Below are 25541 nucleotides of genomic sequence, written 5' to 3'. Positions count from 1 at the left end.
CTGGGAGCGTCTGTTTGACGTTAGCTCTTGTGGGAAAGGCAGTTCACACCATGTTGCGCGCAGAAAGTTCCAGGCTGCAGGCAGAGAGAGAGAGAGAGAGAGAGAGAGTTTTATCCGGCATTTGGGATCACTTAAACACAACTTCCTGGAGAATTCTCCCTCCTGTTGGCAGAAGACAAGGATCCGATTGTTGTTGTTTGCTTTAATGAAACGACAGCAGGTCGGGCCGCCGGGCCCGCAGGCGGGAGGCCGCTGGCTGTCTGCGCGCATTTTTGCGCTGTTGCAGGAGGCTACACCCAGACATTAACACCACCACCCTGCGTCAGGGACCCAGATGCCCCCTCCTCTCCTCTTCCTCCTCCACCCCTTCTCCAACAACAACACCGGCAGGATCTGTCCGAAGAAGAAGAAGAAGAAGAAGAAGAAGAGGAGGAGGAGGAGGAGGAGGAGGCTTATCTTAACGTGGCCTCGCATATGCACATTTCTCTGGTGAATGTCATCTGTTTTGCCTGTGTGTGTGTGTGTGTGTGTGTGTGTGTGTGTGTTTCTTGGCAGCGGGGCGCGGATGACGTCTCCAGGCGTGGTAATAACAATGAGAACACGATTGAGTCCAGACGACGCGGACTCTTGCGTGGAGCCGGGAAGGGGGGTGGGTGGGTGGGAGTTGGAGTGGGAGGGGGTTGTGGGGTGTGTGTGTGTGTGTGTGTGTGTGTGTGTGTGTGGAGGGGGGGGGGCAGGGCGTGTCCGAGACGTGTAAATAAAACGCGTGTCCTCCTTCCTCCTCCTCCTCAAGCCGTCCACCTGAGGAGCTTCTCTCTCTTTCTGCAGACTTTCCTTACGCGCGTCCGGCGGCGGATCGGACGTGACTCATCTGGACGCGTGGGTGTACGCGCGTACAAAAGGCGCCGGCGGGGTGACTCACACACTCACACACACACACACGCTCCCTCCCTCACTCACTCATTCTCTCGCGTACTTTCCACGGAGAGGCATCGGAGAGGAGCCGGCGCTGGATCCGATGGTCTGCGGGGCTTTGCGCGCTCCGGGCCCGCAGACATGACGGCTCTACGCGCGCTCTGCGGGCTGCTGATCGCCGCGGCGAGCGCTTTCCACGGCGTGGGCGCACAGAAAAGTGAGTAAAAAGAAAGAAAAGTGAACCCGTTTGTGTGTATTTGGAGGTTTTTGGGTGGGGGGAGTTTTTAAAAGCGTGTTTTCTGGGAACATCCGCGGGGCGGCGCGGTCCCGTCCGGAGACGCGCTTCCTCTCCGCGCACCGGTTCCGCATTCCGATCCCCTTATTTCACCCCCTCCGGTCCACCGGTGGCAGGGGAGGGGGTGACCGGACGCACCGAGGGCCCCCCAGACCTTCCCCACTTCCCCCAAAAGAGCGACTCTTCCGTGGAAGAAAGAGACCCGGGAGAGGAGCTTCTGCAGTTGGATCTCCTCCTTCTCCTCCTTTGGCATTCAAAAGTTGGTCCTGGAGCAGGATCCGGTCTCTGCACATCAACCCTCCACCCACTCCCACTCCCACTCCCACCCACAGTGCGTGTCACAGCAGAGCGCCCACCCGCCTGGATGTGCACATTTCCCAGGCCTGTTTCTTCTTAGTGAGGGGGAATAAAAGTGTCCCCAGATGTGTAAACGGGCCCGGCAGGTGTGGGAAAACTCCGGATCGAACGAAAATACCGGTTTCTGTTTCCGCCCCCCTTGAAACGCGGCTCCTCTGCGGTTTTGGACGGAGGTCAGGCGGCGGTCGAGGCCGCGCTCCTCCCGCTGACCTCTCCAGGTGGACTCGCCGGATGACGTGTTTTCCAGGAAGCGGTGACACATTCGGGCGACCGAGGCCGTGAAAGTGAGTCAGGCCCGAGTCTCAGAGGGTCTGGACTCCGCCGGTCATTAGCGGGCCGGAGGTCCAAATACCTCCGGCATGACTTTACGAGCAGGTGTTTGTGAGTCGCAGCTGGTTAATGACGGCCCGTCGGTGACCGACCCCGGGTTTACTAGCCACGCACCGACTTGGCGCTGAAAGTTCGGCATGTGACAGGAACTGAGTCACCGTTCTCATCGGCGTTTGATCGCCGGTAACCAAGGGTTACCTTTCATGAGTCTGCGAGCGGAGCCTTGTGTTTTCCATTAGCAGCCCGAGCGGTATTCGCTAATCGTTCTCGAGCGAAACCATCAGGAGAACGCCTGGCGTTTGACTTTTGCAGCAGAGCTCGCTTACGGGCTTCCTGCGAGGCCGGAGCCTCCCGGGTCGGACGGCGGGAGGACGTTGTGGGACGTCCCCCCCCCCCCCCCCCCCCCCCCCCCCCCCTCGGCGGGACAGGATGGCGAACAGCGCGGCGGCCTTCCTCCGCTTCCTGTCGCACCGTGCATCCCAGAGCTCGCCCTGTTCTTTTGGCGCCTCTCTTTGTTTGTTTTGTCTGATGCGCTTCTATGATCGCCATGGTAACAGTCAGAGATCTACTCCCTTTCCTCTCCGGCCTTCCCGGGCACAGTGTTTACACCAGGGACCGGCCGATCGCTCGAATAAGGCGTCCCGGCCGAGACGGACGGCACGCACAGCGGAAATCCAGCGATAAGACGGCGACGTGGGTCGTGTAAACACGTCTCCCGTTTTGCTTCCGGACAGATGGGAGCGATCCAGAGGGATCGGAGGGCCGGCGGGCGACGGGAAGCGCGCTGGAAAAGTTAGCCGCAACGCTAATATGTCGGCGGTATCGCATTCTTTCAGAGGCGCGGTTGTCAGAGGCCGAGCAACAGCCAACAGGAAACCACGTGTGACGCGATCCGCTCCCATATCTGGGACTTGAAACGCCGGAGATCGGACAGCTGTTTAGACTCCGGACTCCAACTGGAAGCCAATAGATCCATTAGAATTCTCCCCGCGGTGCTTCGTGGAGGTGTGAGAACTTCAAGGAAGCCACATGCGGATGATTTAGGATGTGGGTTTACAGCGATGCTCGGAAGAATCAAATCACCTCTCGTTAGTCAGCAGACAGTAAACACCGACATGCAAGAAGGAGAGAATCCTACGTTTCCCACAGAGCCAAAAACCCGAGACCATCTTTTATGAAACCGTAGTCCTGAAAGCCAAATCCGTCGCCGCTCCAATTTGTAGAGGAGGTTTCTCCCCGGTTGTTAAAGCAAACAGCGCTGAAACCTGGCGGCCGACACGGCTCCGATGATATGAAGATGACATCATTCTTTTTTTTTTCCAAGGAGAGAGCTCCCTCCAGATGTAGAGGCATTACATAAGAGTTCACACACACACACACACACACACACACACACACACTGAGCGGCGCTCCTTTTGACAAGTACAATAGGTTTCATTTGCAAAGCCCTTTCATTAACACTGTCTGATAATCAAAGTTTTCTTGCAGAACTTTTTGAGCATAAAGGACTTTTATCATTTGAACTGAGGCTTTTTGCTTCTGCACATGTCTAAGTGTGTGTGTGTGTGTGTGTGTGTGTGTGTGTTGCAGTCTTCGATTTATTGTCACGATGGAGAGGAACTTTCTGCATGTATCTCGCCCTCTTATCAGTCGATATCCACCCGTTTCCTTCATATCGCGCTGCTGGTTTGGTTCCTCCGTCCGTCTGACCTCTGACCTCCGAAGGTTTCGGGCGTGAAAAGCGCTCGCGGGCTGAAGCCGGATCCTTGTCGCAGCAGAACCGGCCGGAGAGGAAACAACGCAATGCAAATACACTTGCGGCAGCGAGACGGAAGCGGGATCTTATCTATCCGTCGTCACATCGTCCGCAGACGCCGACGCGCCGTCCGTCTCGTTTCCAACCGGCTCCGCTTCGGTTGTAAATGTTGCGCAATATCCTCTTTTTCATTCACGCCGGAGTAAATCTTTCAGGCTCATTTTCCTCCTCGCCGTCAGGCGCACGTTCGCCCGCTATAAACGTTTGCTCTCCGAGCTCCGAGCCGCCGCCTCTCGGTGTACACAGACGCGCAAACAATCCAACGGAAACGCCGTGCGAAAACACATCCTGCCCCGCGGCTGCATCCCGCCGGCTCCGCGTGACCGGGAGTCTCCGGCCGCCTCGGCGGTGTGCGGCCGGTTGCATCAGCAGGAAAAACCAAGAAGAATTTCCCCGGGTTTTTTGCACGATGAAACGGGAACGTCGGAGTGAGTCACACCTCCGTAAACCGACTCCGGCCCCGGCCTGCAGCGCCGCCGCCGTGATTCCGATTCCAGATACTTGCCTTGGCATCATAACATTTCCTAAAGTGTTCAGTATTTTATAAATCACGAAACAGCGTTCTGCTCCGGGAGGAAATAAAACCCCCCCCTTGGCCTCGGCCGGGACAGCTTGCGTTCCACTTAGGAAGTGGAAGATGTTGAAATGAGTGAGAATTCATCTCTGGTGTTTTTCTGTCGTCAGGCCAGTGCGGCAGCTCGTACTTCTGGAGCTCGGATTTGGACGTGTGCGTGCCGTGCGCGTCCTGCAAGCAGTACCCCAAGACCCCGTCCTGCAACACATGTAAGCGCCACCGTCCGTCTCGTTCGGCCGATTCGGCCGTTCTCCCGTAATCCTGCCGAAACCCAACCCCGTGTCGCTTCGTGTCGCTCCTCCCGACAGGTAAACCGGTGGAAGAGACGCCGGATATGTGGAAACTGGCCGCCATCACCAGCTTCTCGGTGCTCGCCGTCGTGCTGGTCGGAGCCGCGTTGATCATCGGAGTGATGGTTCATCGGCGCAAGTCACACAAGCGGCCTCTACGTGGTGAGAACACACCCGACCGTCTCGTCCGCGGGTCTTTACAGAAAGACCCGTTTGGGTCGCTCTCTCTTTGCGTGTCGTTTTCCAACCCTGAGCTCATATCCTGATTTCTATCTCTGGACCCTCCCTGTTACATGTTTCCCCGCATCTCTGCTTTCTTTTCCCTTTCCGAGCGATGGCTGTTTTCGCGTCAAACGCACCGCAAAGATGGGAGAAGTTGCAGAGCTTCTCCACCCAGAGCAGTCATTTGTGCGTTACATCTGGCGGCTAATCCTCGATTTGAAAAAGTTTTAGTTCCCGGCTGAGCGTGGAACACAAATCAGAAATGTGGAGATGTTATCTTTTGCTGCCTTGCAGATGTTATGACCCTTTCTCTTTTTCTGTTTCCTCCAGAACCAATTGAGGAAACCGCAGGGCCTCTCTATCAAGCTTAAACATTTCAGTAGGTATAACCCTCCTTCTCAGGACCGTGCCGATAATCCGCTGCTAGGAAAGTCCGTGTTTAAAATCCAAATTGGAGGTCGCAGGTGCCGTTTGGGGTTTTAATTCTAATTTTTCCACAATGCGGTGTGTTTCCCTCCCGGCTGATACGTTTCTGGCTTCAGACCCCAGCGGGTACGGAGAGAGATAACCCGTCAACCGCAAACTGCACCTGCGAAATCAAATTAAAAAAAAAAAAAAAAACAAACTCTCATGTTGAGCGGGCAACCTCAAAACAACAGCAGCTTTTTTTTAAAAAAAAATAAAAAACAGAAACACAATATGAGCTCCGGTTGAGAATGTAAAGTGGCGCCCGGCAGAACATGTGACGAGTGTCGTGTCGTGGCCTCCGCAGCCTCACCATCCTCTGGAAACAGATGTGACAGAAGCAGGCGTGGAGCCGGGCGGGGGAACCTCTGGACCATGAACTGTAAACTCTCGACCGCAGAGTATCTCTTGGCAAGAAACGGATCATTTTTTTTTTTTTTTTTTAATTTATTTAACTGTACAGTGGAGAGACGTGCTCAGTTCTCATGTTTGTGCTGTGACCACAGGACACACACACACACACACACATCGGATGAATCGTATCACTTTCAGACTGTGTGCCTTTTGTATTCCACTCCTTAAATTTTAGGGAATAACAGCAATCTATATTCAGATGACACACATGTAGCGGCCTTTCTCCAGAGAGACCTGCGTTTTGCGGTGCTGGTCTGCAGCGGGACTCGCATGAATGTAACACGGCTACTGCTGGGCTGCAGCTCCACCCTCGGTATTGACCGCCGCCGGTGGTGGAGGGGTCTCTCTTCTGGTCATTCGCCACCATAGCCTTATTTCTGATGAACCATGCGTGAGCATTACGTACTGTTAGGCACATGAAGGCAGTTTGAATGTAGCTACATTAGTGGAAATGTATCCGAGCCTCCCTGCTAGTTGGTGTATCCGTGGGCCTTCTTAAGAGTCCGATCCCGCGCCGTTACTGAACCCCGAGACCGAGGCGGACCCCCTCGCGCCAGGTTCTTCCGATTTAGTCTACATTGCTCTTTAGGTTGTTTAGGAAATGTTAGCTGGATATTTCTCTTTGCGCGCATTGGGGTTTTGTGTGTTATCGGAAACAATAACACACCGGAATCTCGGCGCTTGTAGGACAGGATGTTTAAAACACTAGATGTAATCCCAAGCTGTGGGAGTGTATTACTGTAGTGAGGAAACTAACGCTGACCTGTTAAATAGATAAAAAGATACGTTTTGACAATGAAACTATTGAACCACAGTGGAAACCTGTTTTTTTTTTTTTTTTTTTTTTTTTGGTTTGTTTTTAACCCTTGAACCCTCAAGCAGTGCACCGTTATGAAGAATTCTAGGTATTTCATGTGACTGACAATGTTTCAGGTCAGATTTTGGATCTGTCTGCTCTCCCTCCAGTAGCAATTTATTTACTGTTTTTATTTTTTTTTTTTTAACTATTTATTTTGAAGTATCTTGCAATGTTGGCTTGCATCACTTGCTAGGTACAAGCACAATTTTTTCCAAGGGACTCCAGTGAAGATTTTGAAAACTTCCACATGGCCAGCCAATGATTTTACTGAGCAATAACTAACATTTCCTGCATATTATTTCTCTCGCTTTCTATGAGTAATTGTATATACTGTACATGCACTGGCTTTTTTTTTTTTAATTTTTTTTTTTACCTAAAGCAATCTTTTATTAACTGCTTTGTGTACCAAATGTATTTTCACAATAAAACTGACAACGTTCCGTAACTGATCTGCTTAGCGCTTCTACTTTTACATTCGCAGTCCCGTCACACACACATCATTTAGAAACATACGACCACTCGCACGTCTGGACAAGTTACCGTCTCCAATGAACTTCCTGCAGGTTTTTTTGGACCGCGGGAGGAAAGCGGACACGGGGAGAATATGGAGAATCCAACCCTGGACCTTCTCGCCGCGAGACAAGAAACAAACACACTGTATTTTAATTGCAACTATTTTTATTTGGAATAATTTGCTTATATTCTAAACTGAGTTCTAACAAAGAAGTAAAAATCTACACTTCAGTGACAAAATAGTTATATAAATATGAATTAAATACTGAGCAGACATTTTTGAGCACTTAAAATCCAGAGAATGGGAGCATGTGGTATAGTTTTTTTTTTTTTTTTTTTTTTTTTTAATTATTACACCGCTAATCTAGTAGTTTTTCTCCCACAGAGGAAAACCTCGTCATAACTGTGGAGATCCGATTGGTGTTTCGTTCTAATATTTACAGCTCTGAGATTAAAAACACGCCACGAATACCAGGCTGTGACCGATGACAGAGGAATGAACGTGTTACATGTGCCACGGGAGATGAGAACTTTTTTTTCTTTTCTTTTTTCCTTCTTTCGTTCAACACGAGTTTGACTTGAAATGTGTTTTACACGGAAGCTACAATTCATTCATTCATTTCCTATAACGCCCATCCTGCGCTCGAGGTCGTCGATCGCGGGGCCTCTTGTACAGACATACGACCGTTCGCCCACTCATTCACACGTCCGGGCAATTTAGGGTCTCCGTTGAACCTCCTGCGTGTTTTTGGACTGTGGGAGGAAACCGGAGAACCCGGAGGAAACCCATGCAGACACGGGGATATGATGGAAACTGCATGGAGTTGGACGCTACGATGGCTTACAAAACTGTAATTCATGACATTTATCACAAATTAGATTCTACGTGATGGTTAAAATGGCAGATGTGAAGTGTGCCGTCACTCGTAGCTTTTCAAGACGAGTGTCTAAATAAAACTTGGCGGGGCGGGGGGGGGGGGGGGGTGTGTGTGTGTAAAAAAACAACGATATTTTCAATAACACTTTCAGGATATTGCTTAAATATTACGACCTGCAAACGATCCGAGGTGAACCAATGAGCGGCCGACCGGCCGACTGCAGCTGGAGGTGATAGAGAAACATCTGCACTCCAGCAAAAACATCAACAAGTTGGCCGCATCTGGACACATTTCCTGTCTCGCTCGGGCTACAAGTGTCTCGACTACAAATGTGCAAATTGAAAAAAGACGAGATGGCGAAAAACATCACTGCAGAGGAACAATCATATCAGAGCGAGAACCAGCATTTTTTTTTTTTTTTTTTTACAACAAAGAAAACTCATAAAAACCGCCGCTTTATCCGTCAGTCTACTTTTTACAATTGTTTGAACGATTACAGTGTATTCCCTACAAATAAGTTTCATTAGGCATTAAGTAGCAGTTGCTAGGTAGGCAGAACTCTCCATGAGGTATTTCAGACGTCTGACCTGTGCCAAAGGTAAAGATGATGAAATGGATGAAGTGCGTAAGGCATGAAGAAAATGAAAACGTTTGCAGAGCAAAGGCCTTGTGTTTGGGAGCAACAGGCACAAGAGACAAAAAAAAAAAAAAAAATAGAAAATAAGACTGCAAAACAGAGGCTGGTGATTTTACCAGGTTTCCCCAGAATGCAGGTGGGGATTAAACTTTTTTTTTTTTTTTTGCTCTTGTGAATCCGTAAAAGCTCAACACTTGTGCTTAGAAGACAACGGGTTTTTTTTTTTTTTTGCCACAACCGTTATACAGTATCTGTCGTGGGAATGAAAACCGAGGAGGTCGAAGCAAAGCTAACGCTAGGCATGGCTTTGCAGACTTTTCTGAGGTGTCTGAATGATGGAAAAACAGTCAAAAAAAATATCAAACAATGTGTTTTACAGTACTACAAGTACAGTGAGAGGACATTTGTTCACATTAAACTACTGTCAACCTTTAGGCACTGGCACGGCGGGGTGGGCAACGTGGAAATATGGATCGAGATCAAAACATGAGCCTGTGTATGCAAACATGTCTGATACAGAAGTTTTTTTTCCTCGCATCGAGTACTTTACTCTGCCAGAGTCTCCTTAATACAGCGTTCTTTAAAAAAAAAAAAAAAAATCAGTTAAATATATAATTTTAGAACATTACAACAAAAACAACCTACTTTAATGTATCTCAAAATTTTCTGGTCCTTTTCAGGAATTTTTTTTTTTTTTTTGGAGGTAGTGGTAATTTTTAAGTACTTTAAAATTCATGTTTTTGTTTAAAAAAAAATGTGTTCTTGGTGTATTCTGTCATTTTTTTTTTTTTTTTTTGCGCCGCATTTTTAGATTAAATTCAAATCCATCATAGGACATCAGAGTTAAATGATGGGAGATGGACGTATGGACAGACCGCCCAGCCCTACTGGCACTTTAACTGGACCGATGCACGTTTGAGGCCAAAATATCAGAGAACATGTTTAAACTCAGACTTGAGAAAAAAAAAAAAAACAAAAAAAAAAAAAATTCAAATTAAAAAAAAAAATATATATATATATATATATGTATATATAAATATGTTGAAGTGGCACACGTGAAAACAAAAATTGCTATCATTATTCAGCTGAGGACCTGACTATGTACAATGCTCCATCTGACTGGGCTCGCTTCTTCCCGCCATCTTGAACGAATGAATTGAGTGATGAAGTTTCTTAAAAGGCTACATGAGTTTTTAGAAGACAAGTTATTTTTTTTACAACATTCATAAAAGTCCCCCCCAAAAATTTTTTTTTACTATTAAAATATGCACATAAAATAAAAAGGAATAAATAAATACATTTTAGCATACAACTTGATGTGAAATTATTAGCAGGATAGCTATTTACTCGATAATATTATTCAGTACATCACTTCAAGTGAAGCCACTGACCTTCAGACACACCCAGAGGTATATGACTTAATAAGAGGCTTGACCTGTGTGAAGTCCCAAAGGAAGGTGACCAGTCCTTCAACACCGGCTGCTAACAAAAGGATTCAGAGACAAATATAGTTTGTTTATTTTCTTTTCCTTAGAGGCACTGAACACAATATTATGTAAGAAGACAGGAGGGCTCGCTGCCGGGACTGAGCTCTCGCAGAGACATGCCATCGGTGTTAATGTTACGTGGACCTGGGTTGCGCTTTTCTGCGGACTTTGGTTGGTTTGGTTGGTTTCTCGGTGAGGAGCGAACGAACGGCCCGTGTTAGTCGTCGCTCGCCTTTCCCTTGGATTTCGGAAACGAGTTTGCGTCGACGGAAAACATTCAGATTCGATTAAAAAAAAAAAACAAAGCGACAGACCCTCGGGGATTATTTCGGTGACGACGCCGTCCGTTGCGGAGGTAAAACTGTGGAAGCCGGAAACGACACGTAAGGACCAAGGAGCACTTTCTGAGAAATAAATGCTGTTTCGTAATTATTGATACGAAGAATAAATTAAGAGATAAATACGGGGGCCGCCTGTCTTCATCTCCTATCGACTCTTTCGTCCTTCAAAGGAAAGAGCCCATGTCTAGGTCCATAAACGCATTGGCGTCCATGCTGAAAGAGGAGTCGTCGTACGTTTGGTTGTTCTGGTGCATCTTCTGGTGGTGCCTCAGGTTGGACTTGCTGGAAAAGCTCTTGTCGCACAGAAGGCAGGCGAAGGGCTTCTCTTTGGTGTGGATTCGTCGGTGACAGATGAGCTGAGTGGACACGCGGAACGCCTTCCCGCACTCCAGGCACTGGTAGCGCTTGGGCTCCGTGTGGATCCGCCGGTGGTTTTTCAGAGCCATCAGGTTGGTGAACTCTTTCTGGCAGACGGAGCAGAAGAAGGAACCCGTCTTGTGGCTGTTCTTGTGATTGAGGAGGGAGCCGGCGTGACGATACGTGCGGCCGCAGTGCTCGCAAACATGGCTCTTCTCCTCGTTGCCCGCGGAGTCCTCGTCCTTGAGCGCGTCGGCGATGTTTCCCGGAATGTGGGACAAAGGCGGCGGATCCTGCTTGACCGCGCCGTCCATTCCGACGTCCCGATTTAGTCCTGAGTCCCAGCAGAGGCTGTTCCCCGCGGGTTCTTCTGTCATGTCCCGGTGCTGCTGGTAGCCGGCGGGGCTGCAGACCGCCGGCCGGCCCTTGGAGTGCACGTCCATGTGGCTCTGCAGGTGCGCAATCAGACAGAAGGTCTTGCCACATTCTGGGCAACAGTGACGTCTCATCTGGGAGTGGATCTGCAGAGTGAGAGGGTCAGGAAATGTCTGGAGACACAAGTTGCAGTGGTGGAGGTTTTCAGAGTGCGTCTTTTTGTGGTTGAGGAGAGAACCAGCATGGCGGTAGGAGCGCCCACAAAGATCACACCTGCAGCAGGAATATGATCTTACTCAAAGTGACAAAAATAGAGGGAAAGCATCTCACTTTGTATAAGCTCACTGATAGTTGTGCCTTTCTTAAGTAAACATGAATATATCAATCCGCACAAGGTTTCTTGACATCTAGAACATTGGCTATCTGTCATACACCAGTTATGTAAACACACATTAAAAAAAATGTTTACGGGAATGTACACAACTTACAAAAAAATAAGCGGGAGGTCACGTAGCTCCCACACACAAGTCCCGCGGTAAGGTTAGGAAGACGCATATCTATTTAAACACGCCAAGCTAATTGGGACAATTTGGTTCGGACTGGTAATGCATCATTCTGTCAGCGCGTTACGTGGATTTTAAAATGAAAACATTTGCGAATACTTTAGATTTCCGTTTTATCGGCAGAGATGTGGCATGTTCTACGAGGGAATGGTTGCATCATTTTAACAAGTGGATGTGATTATGGAAAAAAAAAAAAACACGATTTTATGTCGGCATCTGCCAAAGGGGCATCCTTATAAAAGCCACTGTAATAATCTCGATACAAATCCAGGGGATCTGATGGTCTGAAATACGAGGTGGAAAATTTTATGGCCCTCATACAAGCGTTGGATATCGGCCAAATAACATCAGATGCCGACAAACAAGCTATTATTGTAGCCTGGCAACGAGATGAGTCTGCGGGTTTCAAACTTTTAACTCTGCAGATCCGTCTGATGTCCCAGACCAATCGTTCAGATTTCCACCAATTTCATAAACGGGCCACTTACAGCCGGATACCTGGACGGGGACCGAGTTCCTTGAAAGGTCCGTGAGGTAAAAACAAGATGATCCCTGCCGACCAGCACATTTGTTCGGGAGGTGAACAGTAAAACACTGATGGCTCTGCACGTCCACTGGCATTTACTAATATTATGTGTGCCTGCTGAATAAGGGCGAGAATACTTTATCATCTATTTCCTGTCACCTATGTTTTGGACAAAAAAAGAAGAAAAATCCTTGGGGGATCAAAATACTGTCATTCACTTAAAAAAAGAAAACGCAATAATCAGGCTGATCACAATGAGCAGGACATTCTCTCTTTTACACAGTTGTAGTTTTTGTGCAGACGTAATCTTGTCATTGATGAAAACAACTTTAGAATCAATAGCAATCAGCTGTTATATAAACCACGGTCGACACAATACGGCTAGTTTTTTGTGCGTTTTTTTTAAAAAGAAGTGTCATAGCTCTAAACGGAGAAAACTTTTAAAGTTATGAATCCCGATTTCAAAAAAAAAAAAAAAAAAAAAGAAAGTGTCCGGTACTCAGTCACGTTGGAAGGTGAGGTATTCTTTGTTGTGCTGACCAAATGAAATAATCACAACAGCTTTGAAATGAAGCCATCAAGATGTGATTAAGTTCAGACTTTCACCTTTGAGTCTATGTGGGGGGAAATCCTGCGCGGCCTTGAAAACGGTCCCTCACACTCAGATAGGGCTGAAAGTAGGCGCTTCCTGCGGCTGATTGTTAGTGTTCTTACGGCCTACAGATTTTTTAGTCATTGCGCCGAGTTCATGGGAACAACGTTCTTCACCTGGAAAACTTGTCGGCGGATCTCGCCGAATGTTTTCATTGGCACGGTCAAACCGACGCAGCCTTTTTTTTTTTTTTTTGCTAGATCTGAACACGCTTTCCATTTCACCCTGCTGCCTCCGATAGGATCACAACCTTTAAACAAACAACACTGTCCCGATTCCATACATCTCCATGTATTATGTTTCCCCCACCGGGTGCGATGGAGAACGTGGGACGTTTTCTATCACGAGCTTGTCTTTTCCTTACTGGAGAGCTCTTTCAGTTCAGGCACCAGAGACGCCATCTTGTAATAAACATGCCAATTATTTACACTTAACACAAAGCCTCGCGATCACTGACTTTAACGATATTCCATCGTCCTCCAGAAGCGCCGCTGGATCGCAAAGTGTTGTGAAGGAAATGTTCTTGCGCAAGGAAACAACCCTTCCGTCGCCAACTTTGACTTTTCTTGTGTTCTTCCAAGGGTTTTTGGTCTCGCTGACTTCCCAGTGAATATTTTTCTTTTTTTAAGAATGTACCAAATTGTTGTTTAGGCCATTCCTGTACTTGCTGCAATTTTTCTATTAGGTTCTTTTCTCCAGCCTATTTATTGGCTCTTTTATTTACACTGACAAAAGCTTGGATCTCATATTAACAACTCCGATGAACAGCTACTGAAAATAATTCAACACTTGGAATCAACATCCCGTCTTGTAGCTGCTTAATTCGTCATGGAATATAAAAAGGCCGCACCTGGCCATGAAACTGCCTGTCAGTAAAATCGCCAATAAACTTTGGGATCCTGAAAATAAGGGATTATGTGTATTTCAATGGATGTAACTCCCAATATTGTTTTGCATTAAAAGGTGAAAGTCTAAAGCTTGATCACACATGAAATGGACATTAGCATTTTTCAGTCCGGTCTGGCAGAGGTGAAAATTCTTCTCGAGATCAATTTCCAGGTACTTTTGGACCAAACTAAATCTACACGGCTCTCTTAGGTTAGTTATAATTAATAATCGGGGAAAAACCTTTAAATCAAATGCATGCAGCACTCACATGAAGCACTTGTCTCCCCTCTCGGCCTGTTGGATTCCAGCTTTTACGTTTCCCGGTCCTCGGCGGCAGCGATGCCTCTTCAAGCCGGACCTTCCCTGGAAACTCTTTCCACAGGCCGAACAGCTGAAGTGACCGGCTGCACGGTTGTGGACCTTCTGGTGGTTGTGGAGGATACTGGCCAGGCGGAAGGCCTTTCCGCAGGTGAGACACACGTACTTCTTCTTCTGCGTGTGGATGCGAGTGTGGTTGCGTAAAGCCATTGGGTTTGTGAAGGGCTTTGAGCAGAAGGTGCAACAGAAGTGTCCCGTCTTGTGGGTGTTTTTGTGGTTCAAGAGGCTGCCGGCGTGGCGGTAGCTGCGATTACATATGTCGCACGTGAAAGTCCGCTCCTCTTTATACGGAGACGTGTTTGTTTGCGCGTCTCTGCTGCCTGAGGATCCATCGCAAGCGTGAGCTGCAAGTTGCTCGGCGGTAGAAAAGGCCTGCTTGCATTGCTTGCACTTGAGGGCTCGGCTCTTTAATCCCCTCCTACCGGCAAACCCGTCCTTTCTGATTTCTGCACAGATGTGGGTTAATAACTGCTTCTTTCCTCTGAAACCTTTTCCGCACTTTTTGCAACAGTGTTTTTTATATGCGAAGTGAGTGCGCAAGTGGTTCTTCATCGCCAGCTGGTTGGAGTAAGTGTTGTTACAAACAGAACAGTAATATTCTCCCGTTTTATGGGAATTCTTGTGGTTGACCAGACTTCCCGCGTGGCGATAGGTGCGCCCGCATTGGTCACAAGCAAAAGGTCGCTCGTCCTCCGTGTCCTCGGATTTGATCGCGGTCTCCGATTTGGTCTGTCCTGCTTTTCTTTCGGGGACCTTCTTACATCGTCGGACTAAAGGGAAGCCCTGATTGGATTTTTCACTTACGGGAGGCAGCTCTTCATTTGCCTTGGTCCCGTTCATCTGCATGAGGGCCTGGATCTGGTTGTTGAGTTCTTGGATTTTGGCTTGGTTCTCTTTGTGCCTTCTCAAGTGGTTTAAAAGCTGCTTGTGGATCTTGAAGGCTTTGCCGCACTCATGGCAAGTGTGCCTGGAGGAAGAGAGAAGGCATAGATATGTCAGGCGCTCTGCGTTTACTGGAAATGGCTGAGCCGTCTTTGCAGAGCGAACCTGACCGGAGTCAAAGTTTGTCAGGAGACTGGCTGGAATGTCTCTCAGCACCACTCCTTTGACATCCATTTAAAGGACAATTTTACATTTTGCAAACAAAGGTTTTGGATTAACATGTACGCATTTCATCAAAGTGTAGATATCATTGCTCTTCCTTCAGTTTTCCAATGACAAAACACGTAAAAAATAGCGGTGGCATGACAGATGTACTCGTTTCTTATTGACGGGTCAAACGATGAAAAATGTTTCCGAGACGACATTCAGGATTGAACGTCCTCTAAATTTGACAGAGCAGCACTCGCCATTAAAAAAATAGTAATTGTCTGAAACTACTGTGGTCATTTTTTTCCCCCTTTTAAAACAAGCATTTACTAATGACTTTGAATTTTTTTTTTTTACCAGAATCTGGTCGTAGTTTTCTCACGGTCAAAGGATTTTCCACCAGCAAACGATTGTCTGAATCAAGAAATAAAACCCAACAGCTTTTACAGACAATGAACTGTGTGTTCTTGAAATTTTCAAAAACCCATAAAAGGTTTTTGGAGAATATTCTGAAATCCATGTAATTCCCGCCCACTTTTTAAATTGAGCAATTGACAAATTCTATGTCGTACTGTACGAAAGGAGATACTGACCTCTTAACATCGAAGTGGGACCTCTGATGGTTCTTGAGGGCCAACAGGTTGTAGAACCGTTTCTGGCAGACGAGGCATCTGAAAACACCTGTCTTATGGGACTTCTTGTGGTTGAGGAGGGAGCCGGCGTGTCTGTACGACCGACCGCACTGATCGCACTTGTACTGGCGGTCTTCTGCATCTGCGGCGTCCCGTTGGGTTAACGCGGTATCTTTTTTTGGCTCATCACTGGTCGGCTCAACTTTCCTCCCGGCTGTGCAGCCGTGGTTTGTGAGATGATGGTAGCTGGTGCAGAAGATGCCGCAGCTGCCGCAGATGATGCTCTGCGCTTCCTCTTTGCATTGCGACGCGCCACCGTTGTTCATGTTTAAATGCATACTTGCGTCGACCCGGTCCTGGTTGTGTAGGAGCTGGTGGCTGGTTAAGTCTTGCCTGTTGGCGAAACTTTCACCGCACGTGCTGCAGATCATCATCTCCTCGGGCTCTTCGTCTTTCATCTCATCTTGCGAGGACATGGAAGAGGGACCTGAGCTGGCAGGAGTGCCGTGGGACTGTGTGTGTCCTCTTAGGTGGCTTCTGAGAGCCCTCATGCTGGTGTAGCTGTTCCCACATATCGAGCATTGATAAAGATCTCCATCATCATCGTCGTCGTCGTCGTCGTCATTCTCGTCACCACCACCACCAGCACCGTCCTCCTCCTCCTCCTCTTCCTCCGTATTACCATGAGCTCCGCCACTGTTTACAAGGTTACTGCTAATATTCCCATGAAAAGATTGTTCAAAGAAGTTTTGATCATGAATTCCGTTCAGACCCTGAAAGCCTACGTCGCCCCCGGGATTGGCGACTGCACAGTGACCATTGCTGTCCTGAAAATTCATGCTACCGTCAAAGTCACTGCTCATCGTGTCGTGTTGCTGCTGAAGCAGAGGGCAGCTGTGGGACTTGATACCCGCGATGTCTGCAAAAGTCTCTCCGCAGTCCGCACACATGTGCCTCTGCATCAGGTGTTGGTTTTGAGGTAGATGCATAGTCACGTCTTGGGAGAAGTCCTGATGAAAGTGATCGTGGTATAATCCCCCGTTACTGTTGTCAAATCCATTCTCCTGGCCGATACCCAGTAAGGGGTGAGTGCCGGCTTCCTCGTCGTCCTCCTCCCCCTCCTCCATTTGCGAGGGAAAGCAGCCCTGGTTCTCCAAGGTAAGAGGCTCTGAGGATAGCCAGTCTCCCTCAGGGTTGAGGCTCAGAGAAGGCGTCTGACCTTTGTGAAGGCGAAGGTGACTTTTGAGGGCAGCCAGGTGAGGATAGTTTTTTCTGCAGATGGAACACTGGTAAATCCCGACCTGATGTGACCTTTTGTGGTTGATGAGGCTTCCCGAGTGACGGTAGCTTTTCCCGCAGATCTGACACTTGAAAGGACGCTCGTCAGAATCCCCGGCTGAATTCTCCTCCATTTCATTTGCGTGGTCAGTGTTTTCGGTGTGTGTCAGACCGGGACTGAGCATGTTTGCGTCCATGACCTGGGGATCTCCCTGAGTGCTACTGGAAGATGACGTCTGATTATAGGAGCAGTCCGAATACATATGGCCGTTACGTCTGAGATGCTCCTGTGGCTGATCGAACCCCCCGTGACTATCTACCGACGACACGGAGGGAACGTTATTGATGTGAGAAGCGTAAAAATTGGACTCGGGCGAAGAGATGCTGTTGTCGTAAGAAAGATTATGCTTCTCTGTCAAGTTGTCTTGAAGCCCGAACGACACGGATGACGAGTTGTGCATCTGGATGTGTTCCTGGAATTCCTCCTCACTCGGGAACAGTACCTGACACAAGTGGCAGAAATTGACTTGGGGGTCCTGGGTCTGAGGCGAGAACTGCTCCATCGTGGCGTTCATGTACGAACCGCCCGCTGAACCGGGGTCCGTCCCGCTTCTCGCCTTGTGACTTCTCTGGTGGCTGTAAAGGGCAGCCATATTGCTGAACTGCTTGAAACACACTCTGCACTCAAACATTCCCACTTGGTGAGTCTTTTTATGATTGGTGAGGCTGCGGTGGTGGATGTATGACTTGTCACACAAATCACATCTGAAAGGTCGGTCTGCCGTGTCATCCAGAGTCTCAGATTGGGGATTATAAACAATGTCCAACTTGTCCTCAGCTGGGCCGGTTTCTCTCAGAAGCCCGTCGCCGGGCGACCGCTTGTTCAGATGATGCCGATGATCGATTCCGATTTCGTGTTCGGTTTCATGAGCGCCACGCTCCGCGTCAGCCTTCGAGAAGGACTGTTCCTTGGCTCGCCGGGTTAGATGAACTCGCTCGTGTGTCGCAAGCTGAGACGCCAAACGGAAACCCTTCCCGCATTCCACACAAGAGTATTTTTTTTGAGAAGTGTGGCTCCTCAAGTGGCTTTTCAGGGCAAGAGCATTAGAATTTTCTTTCCCACAAATGTTGCACTGAAAGGAACCCACATCATGAGCCTTTTTGTGGTTTGCCAGGCTTCCAGCATGTCTGTAACCGCGTCCACATTCGTCACATTTAAATTTGCGGTCTTCCTCTTGCTGAAGGTGAACATCCATGTGCTCAAGTAGACTTGGCATGTTGGGAAAGACCGTGCCGCACTGTTTGCAAGGAAAACCCGTTGTTCGACCGGGGTCCTGCACAGCCATAACAATATGAATAATAAAAGAAGTGCACCAGACACAGTGTATATGAATATGATGGAGGGAAATGCATTAGATGCCTTTCTTGTCCGTATGAGTGGAAATACACCTACAAAAGAGGCTCCTAGGACAGTCCAGAGAAGTAGCACTTCTGAGTAGGATGTCTGAATCCAGTCCAATACAATTAGAGGCGAGGACAGGGGAAGCAGATGTTTGAGTCTGTTGGAGACAGAAGAGACATCAGTTTAAGCTGCGGGAAGCACCTCGACAATTCATTAATATACATATGTTTCGTTTTCCCTCCTACTGCGAGCCATGACACATTTCGAGCAATTACCCTCCAACAGCAGGGTTCGGCCAAAATGTAAATAACGTTCAACGATTTTTCATTTTTTATTCCCGTCTGCATAAAGTGGGAAAAAACTATACACTGCGTGTGTATGTGCGCCCTATTATGTCACATTCACTCTCATTCATCTGTTTTTAGACGGCTTGGAGGGGCAACTAGCCAAAGATGTTACACGCCGCCGCAGCAGCGGGCTAGTCAGACACTAGCTGTGTCAATATTGCGGGAAACCGACTCCACTACATTTTTTTTCCTTCCGCCAGAACACCCGCCCTCGTTTCTCGACTTTATGAAATGACTCCACAAGAAGGCCCCCGCCCTGAATTTTCGGAAAAAAGCCCAAAAGCCGCTCGCAAAGTGGAAATGCCGTTAGCAAAGCGGAGCACTGCGCTACGGCTAGCGCGCTACCTGCTAGCATTATCATGGCTGGCAAAACAAACATTGCACCAAAAAGCCAAGAAGTCCCATGTAATGCGGCATTAGCGCGGGCAAACGCGTCATACGAAATACCTGTCACAGCACCGGGCCACCGCACCATCCGGAAGCTTAATATTCACGTTAATAACTTGTCAAAATATTCTAATTTAAAGGGAAACCCCCTTTCCAATTGTCTTTTTTTTCTTCCATCCCCATTTCCACATTGCTCTTGTTGCTAGGGAACAGGAAATGTGCAGCGAAGAAATGCTTCCCTCTCGAAAGTCTCTCGGCTGGCTAAGCATTTTAACGCGACAAAACAAGATCTTTTAGGTCGGTTTCACAAGAACACGCGTAGCGGGGAAAAGGAAATTAAAGAGGCCAACCTCGCGGCGTGAATCCCGGCATCCTGGTTGCCTCAAAGCTCAGACGAATCTTCTGTAAGACATGTATGTTTAGCTTGCTTAGCTGAGCCTCTGCATGACGTGAGGCGTTAAATAAGTCACATCGTTCTGGCCTCGATTTGGCAACTGTGCTCTAATACGGTCTCAAATGCCGTCACCGGCGTTTAGGAGGACGGCCCGAGTTCCCGCGATGTGGTTGTGATAAATGTATGAAAAGGCCAATTTTATTATTTCAACAATATTCGTTGTTGCACACTTGGCTCGCCGAGAGCTGTCGTCATCATGGTCCTAGCGCCGTCCCCATTTTCCACCGCCGGCCAAAGCGAATCACCGCGCCTCTCAAGAAATGTCCTGATTCAGGTAAGAAAGCCCGCGGATGTTTTAATACGAACCCCGCAAGCGGTGTTAGAAAAATCTCTCTCGTACAGTCGCGGTCGCGGTAACGATGCGTCTGCCGCCGCCGCCTCCGAGCGAATTTGTGCAGCCGGTCCTAAAGCCAGCCATTTTGAGTGCATGCTACAAAACTAGCTAGCAGGCTAACGGCGGCGGATACGTACTTTCCCTCGCCGTTTGTTTACGCCGTCGCATCCCGTGATTTTTTTTTTCAACAATTCCTGTCTCCGGTCGAACTCGTGTCATTCACAGGCGACGATTTCTGTCATTGCATCGCCTACTTCCTCCGGTGACAAAAGCTGTTAGCTTATTGTCCCTGAGGTCCTAATGCCAGCCATTTTGTGATTTAATGCACACCCCCGTATCTGTGTCAGTCCTCATGTTTCAACTTTTCATTCAGATGTGGAAAAGCGCAGCATCACCCTTTGCACCGCTTATCTGCTCTGCTTGCTCGGACGTGACTCCTGCTCCGTGTCCCCGTGCAGATTTCACCCTTGATGCTGCCAATTAATTCCCCCCCTATATAGAATTGATGCATTTTTTTGTTGTTATTGTTATCCACCATCCGTTTTCAGAGTGAAACATGGCCTCTCCCCAGCCAGGCAGCCCACCACTGGCAGAGCAGTACACTCCCCCTGCACCAGATGAGGAGAGTCCTCAAGATGAAGAGCCGGTGAGGGATCGGCCTGCGAAAAGGCGAGGCAGAGGAAGGCCCCCGAAAGCCAAGCTGTCATTCAAATGCTCCGTGTGCGCCGAGGCTTTCAGAAGTTTGTCGGCTCTGCGGGGTCACAAGCTCTCGGCGCACGTGAAGGAGCGGCAGCCGCAGCACTCCTGTTCCCAGTGCGTCAAGACGTTTTCGAGCAAAGCTCAGCTCTCCAAACACGAGCGCACGCATTCGGCGCAGCGTCCCTTCCAGTGCCCCGATTGCCACAAGGCTTACAAGACGTCGACGGAGCTGCGCAACCACGGCCGCTCTCACACCGGGGAAAAACCTTTCGTGTGCACAGAGTGCGGGAAGGCCTTCATGCAGGCGATATGTCTGAGAATCCACATGACGCAGCACAGCGGAGAAAGGCCGTACTCCTGCAGCCAGTGCTCCAAGAGCTACCCCACGTTATCGAAAATGAAAGTGCACATGCGTTCTCACACCGGAGAGAAGCCATATTTCTGCGCCGAATGCGGCAAGAGCTTCGCCGACCCCTCCGTGTTCCGAAAGCACAAGAGGAACCACCAGGGCCATCGGCCCTACGCCTGCAACGAGTGTGGGAAAACGTACACGGAGCTGAAGGACCTGAAAAACCACGAGCGCTCCCACACCGGAGAAAAGCCCTTCCTGTGCTCAGACTGTGGAAAAGCCTTTTCCAGATCCTCCTCGCTGGTCTGCCATCAGCGCATCCACTCCCAGAATAAGCCCTATCAGTGCGAGCAGTGCAGCAAAGGCTTCACCCAGCTTTCCTCTTACCAGTCACACCTCCGCACTCACTCGGGCGAGAAGCCCTTTCTCTGTCCGCAGTGTGGCAAGATGTTTTCCGACCCGTCCAGTTTCCGCCGCCACCAACGCGCCCATCTCGGTTTCAAGCCCTACCCCTGCGACAAGTGTTCCAAGAGGTTTCGGCAGCCGGCGGATCTGGCCGTGCACGAGCGCGTTCACTCTGGCGAGCGGCCTTACAAATGTCAGAGCTGTGACAAAGCCTTCGTTGCGTCCTGGGATCTGCGGCGCCATATGCTGGTCCATACGGGTCTGAGGCCATTTTCCTGCACCGAGTGCGACAAGTCTTTCGCAGAGCGCTCCAGCCTCAACAAGCACCGACGCGTGCACTCCGGCGAGCGGCCGTTCAAATGCGAGGAGTGCTTGAAGTCGTTTGTGGTGTCGTCAAGCTTGAGGAAGCACGAGAGAACCCACTTGGCTGAGCAGACCGAGCAGCAGCAGCAGCAGCAGCAGCAGCAACAGCAACAGCAGCCGCAGGAGGCCGCACCTGGATCGGCTTCCGGGTTCAGCAGCCACTCAACACTCCCCCAGTTTTCCTGCACACACTGCGATGCCACCTTCGGAACCTGGGACGAAGTGCAGGTCCACGAAAATCTCCACTCCATCGAGTCCAACCCCGACGCGGTCGCCAAAGCCGCCTCGGCGGGTCCGCACGCGTGCGAGACCTGCCAGGCCGAGTTCGCCCAGCTGGCAGACCTGCAGGAGCACGAGAAGCAACATCCTAAGCCGAGGCCCCACGTGTGCAACAGCTGCGGCAAAGGCTTCCTCAACAGATCGGGACTGCGTAAACACCAGAAGATCCACTCCACCAGCAAACCTCACTGTTGCCCTCACTGCGGCAAAGCTTTTCTGTTTCCCGCCTATCTTCGCAAGCACTTAAGGACTCACACGGACGCCTCGGCAGCCGCTCCTCTCAGCGACATCAATATTATTCACACCGACCCCCTCCCTTCGCCGCCGCCCCCCAGGGAGGCCTCCCCCGCCGCCGTCGACCCCGACAGCATTTCCCTGGCAGTTCCAGTTAGCATACCCGTGACCTCTTTTCAGACTCTGCCGGAGTACTTGGTCAAGGAAGAAGGACTTTGAGCTTTATTTTGCTAAAAGAAGGAAAAAAAAAAGTCCCCCCCCCCCCCAATACTCGGGCTGCTGCCTTAGATATTTTTAGAAAATGGGCCAGATTTTTATGTTGTCTTCACGGTAACATCATTCATTGTCTTCGAAAAAAAAACAAAATCTCATTTCTCCAGCTTTATCGTCGTTTTCGGCTGTTGTGATATTAGAAAAGCTGTTTCCGCGTGACGTACATGTTTGAAAACATATCCTGCACATCATAAGGCTCCTTGCAATGTCAAACTACTTTTCTGTTTCTTTAAAACAAAAAAAAAAATGTTTATGTAATAATGTTACACTCGCCGTCTCCCCAAATGACAGCTCCTCATTTCTTGTGTCCGATGGCTGAAATTCAGCCACTGATCTAAAACCAGAGGAGAGTTTGAGTTTTGAGTTTGAGAACTCAAATCACGGTGAAATAAAAAACAATAATGTTCCCATGTGTGGATTTTAACACATTTGTCAAGTGAATTTTTGCTCTATTGAATATGTTTGTATTTATTTTTTAACCTTTTCACATTTACCCTGTACCTGGATGTATACTGCTATTGTTTTACAATATATGATTTTTTTTTTTTAACAACTTTTTGTTCATATAAAAGTCACACATGCTTTAACATTTCTGCAATGCATCTGGTTCGGTGGCTGTGAACGTCCACGTCGAGCAAATATAAATCACGCAGTCATATATAAGTAGCCTTTCATGAAACAAATGTTTTGTAATTCGTAATATATGCAAACAAGCTTTACGCTGATCATGGTAAAATCTCATATTTAAGTGTTTCAGGTCAATGTTTAAGGTGTATTTTTCAATGAAATTGTCTTAAATATCTTTGTAAATGTTGGAATATTGTGTTGGAACAACTTGCTGTGTAATTATTAGAGAAATAAGCGTCAGCTAAATATTATGGGGAAAAACTTTTTTTTTGTGACATTCCAAAATGTTTTATAATGTGAATAAATTTTTATACAAAAAAAAAAAAAGCGATGCTGTTTAAACGCCGGCTCATCATCATTTGTGTTTTCGTCCTCATACCAAATGCATTTTTTTTTTTCCTGTGCATAAAGGTCCGATTGTTGCGGAGAGATGTGCAGCGCTCTGAGATCAAACCATCACGTCATGGCGAAAAACTGCAGCGCATATTTTAATGCCAAAGCAAGGATGCGTCATGCACCAGCCAAAGACTGGAGTGCAAAGTTGTGTGTGTGTGTGTGTGTGTGTGTGTGTGTGTGTGTGTGTGTGTGTGTGTGTGTGTGTGTGTGTGTGTGCGCGCAGCATAAAGAGCGTTATGCTTGCCTGCTTTTTTAAACCTGAGGAAAGATAATGAGAAGCAGTATATTACATTATATATAAAGATACACACTGCAGTTGTACAGCGGACAATAGACCTGCACTGTTATCAATGCAATAATAATCAAAGGCACTGTATAATTAGTATTGATCCTCTCAAGTCCATGATCACTTTCTGATAATCAGCGCAGCACTGACGATTGGGGATCGTTAGAACGGAGGGAACTGGACCGCTCATTGATTTGACTTATTAAAAGATTAACTATAATAACCTGATTTTTATGCTATTTCTGCAAATTCACTGGATGTTTTTTTAAAACTTTGCTGAAAAAAATTCAAATTTACCTGTTATTGCTGATTTAAAAAAAAACAAAAAAACTTAAGGTTATATGTCGCAGTTTTGTTGATGGTGATGTTGTGGTATATTCTTTTTTTTGATATTTGAAAGCGAATGGGTGAAAATGAATGTCTGGGTTTGGATTGCAAAAAAATGCATTTAACAATTTTTGTTAATATATCACCAGCACGCAGTGTATCGATGTGTAGGGACAATATTTGAGTCAGAAATGGGAAGCGTTGGATCGTATTGTCAAGGCATAACATTTAACAGCCACCTAATCTTGGCGAAGTTGAAATGAGATTTGTCCAGAATCAACATGATAATGATGTGTCAAAAAATACGCATCAGGTAATTTTACTCAGAACGGTGGTAGCCATAGTAACAGGCCTCTTTCTCGAAATGGCAACGGGTGGCGTCACCACCAACAAATGCTGCTCACCGTGTTTGTTTTCCCCACATCGCCTCCATCCTGGACGTTCGGCCTGATTTTTTTTGTCTCCCCTCGGCAGCGACCGGGAAGCATTTTAACCTGTAAAAACACCGGCGTCGGAGGGCGACCTCCCGGATGTCGCCGCCATTCTGGTTTACCTCACTGTTTTTTGCCTCCCGTCAGACGTGGAGTTCAGAATGTGTTTTGGCTGCGAGACGTTTATAGAACGGCAAGAAGGCGAAGAACAACGAGATCGAACCTGTGGGACGTCGCTGGTTATTCTGCTCTCGAGCCGGCTTCCCGCTTGTTCACTTCCTGTCCAGTGTTATTCTGAGTTGAATAAAAATGCTGAAAACCGTCGCCCCTTTCACATGTTTATCTCTTTTGAATGCATTTAACATTATTCTTCTTCAGTTCGTGCTTTCACGAGTGAATTCTTTGTTGGATCTGTCACAGGGAAAGTTTGCGCTTTGCAAAGCAAACTACAAAGATGGACCAAAACACCAAGCAGTGAGGAAGCTAATAGTCGATTTCGGATATTCAGCCCATCCTCATCAATGGAGACATTGTGGAGAGGGTTCCAATAAACTCAATTGTTTTCATTTTTTACTTCTTTTCTTTTTACTTTTTTCTTTCTACATATTTATCTATTTATTCTTCTAGACATTATTATATTTTTTGTCTTACACTTTTTATTGTTGTGCTGTATTTTGCTTTTAGAGGTTTTTTGTGTCTGTTTTTGGTTCCACTGAATCTAAAACCTGCTATCTCTCGATTTTGTTTGTGTAATGACAGTAAAAGTCTTGACTTTTGAAACCTTGAATTTGATTAAAAAAAAACATTTAAATCAGTT

The 25541-nt window shown here is 47.8% G+C and overlaps 3 protein-coding genes across 6 annotated transcripts; 2 read left to right on the top strand and 1 right to left on the bottom strand.

Moving 5' to 3' along the window:
- Positions 1 to 774: 774 nt before the first annotated feature.
- Positions 775 to 6986, top strand: LOC147214918 (tumor necrosis factor receptor superfamily member 12A). Its single transcript, XM_086140486.1, has 5 exons — positions 775 to 1132; positions 4398 to 4496; positions 4596 to 4739; positions 5130 to 5178; positions 5572 to 6986. Exons 1-4 carry the CDS (start codon positions 1057 to 1059, stop codon positions 5168 to 5170), a joined length of 360 nt encoding a protein of 119 aa, XP_085996612.1. The 5' UTR covers positions 775 to 1056; the 3' UTR covers positions 5171 to 5178; positions 5572 to 6986.
- Positions 6987 to 7197: 211 nt separating this feature from the next.
- znf646 (zinc finger protein 646) lies at positions 7198 to 20625 on the bottom strand. 4 transcript variants are annotated; one of them, XM_086140476.1, is made up of 5 exons: positions 20193 to 20556; positions 19618 to 19669; positions 15815 to 18690; positions 14023 to 15099; positions 7198 to 11398 (listed from the first exon to the last, which is right to left on the bottom strand). In XM_086140476.1, the coding sequence occupies exons 3-5, from the start codon at positions 18475 to 18477 to the stop codon at positions 10558 to 10560; spliced, it is 4581 nt and encodes a 1526-aa protein (XP_085996602.1). In that variant the 5' UTR covers positions 18478 to 18690; positions 19618 to 19669; positions 20193 to 20556; the 3' UTR covers positions 7198 to 10557. The 4 variants fall into 4 exon arrangements, with proteins under 4 accessions (XP_085996602.1, XP_085996603.1, XP_085996601.1 ...); XM_086140477.1 differs by lacking the exon at positions 19618 to 19669; XM_086140475.1 differs by lacking the exons at positions 19618 to 19669; positions 20193 to 20556 and adding an exon at positions 19328 to 19456.
- Positions 19891 to 23611, top strand: znf668 (zinc finger protein 668). The gene is made up of 2 exons (XM_086140483.1): positions 19891 to 19995; positions 20604 to 23611. Exon 2 carries the CDS (start codon positions 20612 to 20614, stop codon positions 22601 to 22603), a length of 1992 nt encoding a protein of 663 aa, XP_085996609.1. The 5' UTR covers positions 19891 to 19995; positions 20604 to 20611; the 3' UTR covers positions 22604 to 23611.
- Positions 23612 to 25541: the final 1930 nt, after the last annotated feature.

Source organism: Fistularia commersonii, chromosome 33 (assembly GCF_037954325.1).
Source record: "Fistularia commersonii isolate RoL2024-O1a breed Wild chromosome 33, RoL_Fcom_v1.0, whole genome shotgun sequence".
Lineage (NCBI taxonomy): Eukaryota > Metazoa > Chordata > Actinopteri > Syngnathiformes > Fistulariidae > Fistularia > Fistularia commersonii.
The sequence above is the reverse complement of the archived record's forward strand: the minus strand, read 5'-3'. Positions and strand labels throughout refer to the sequence as shown.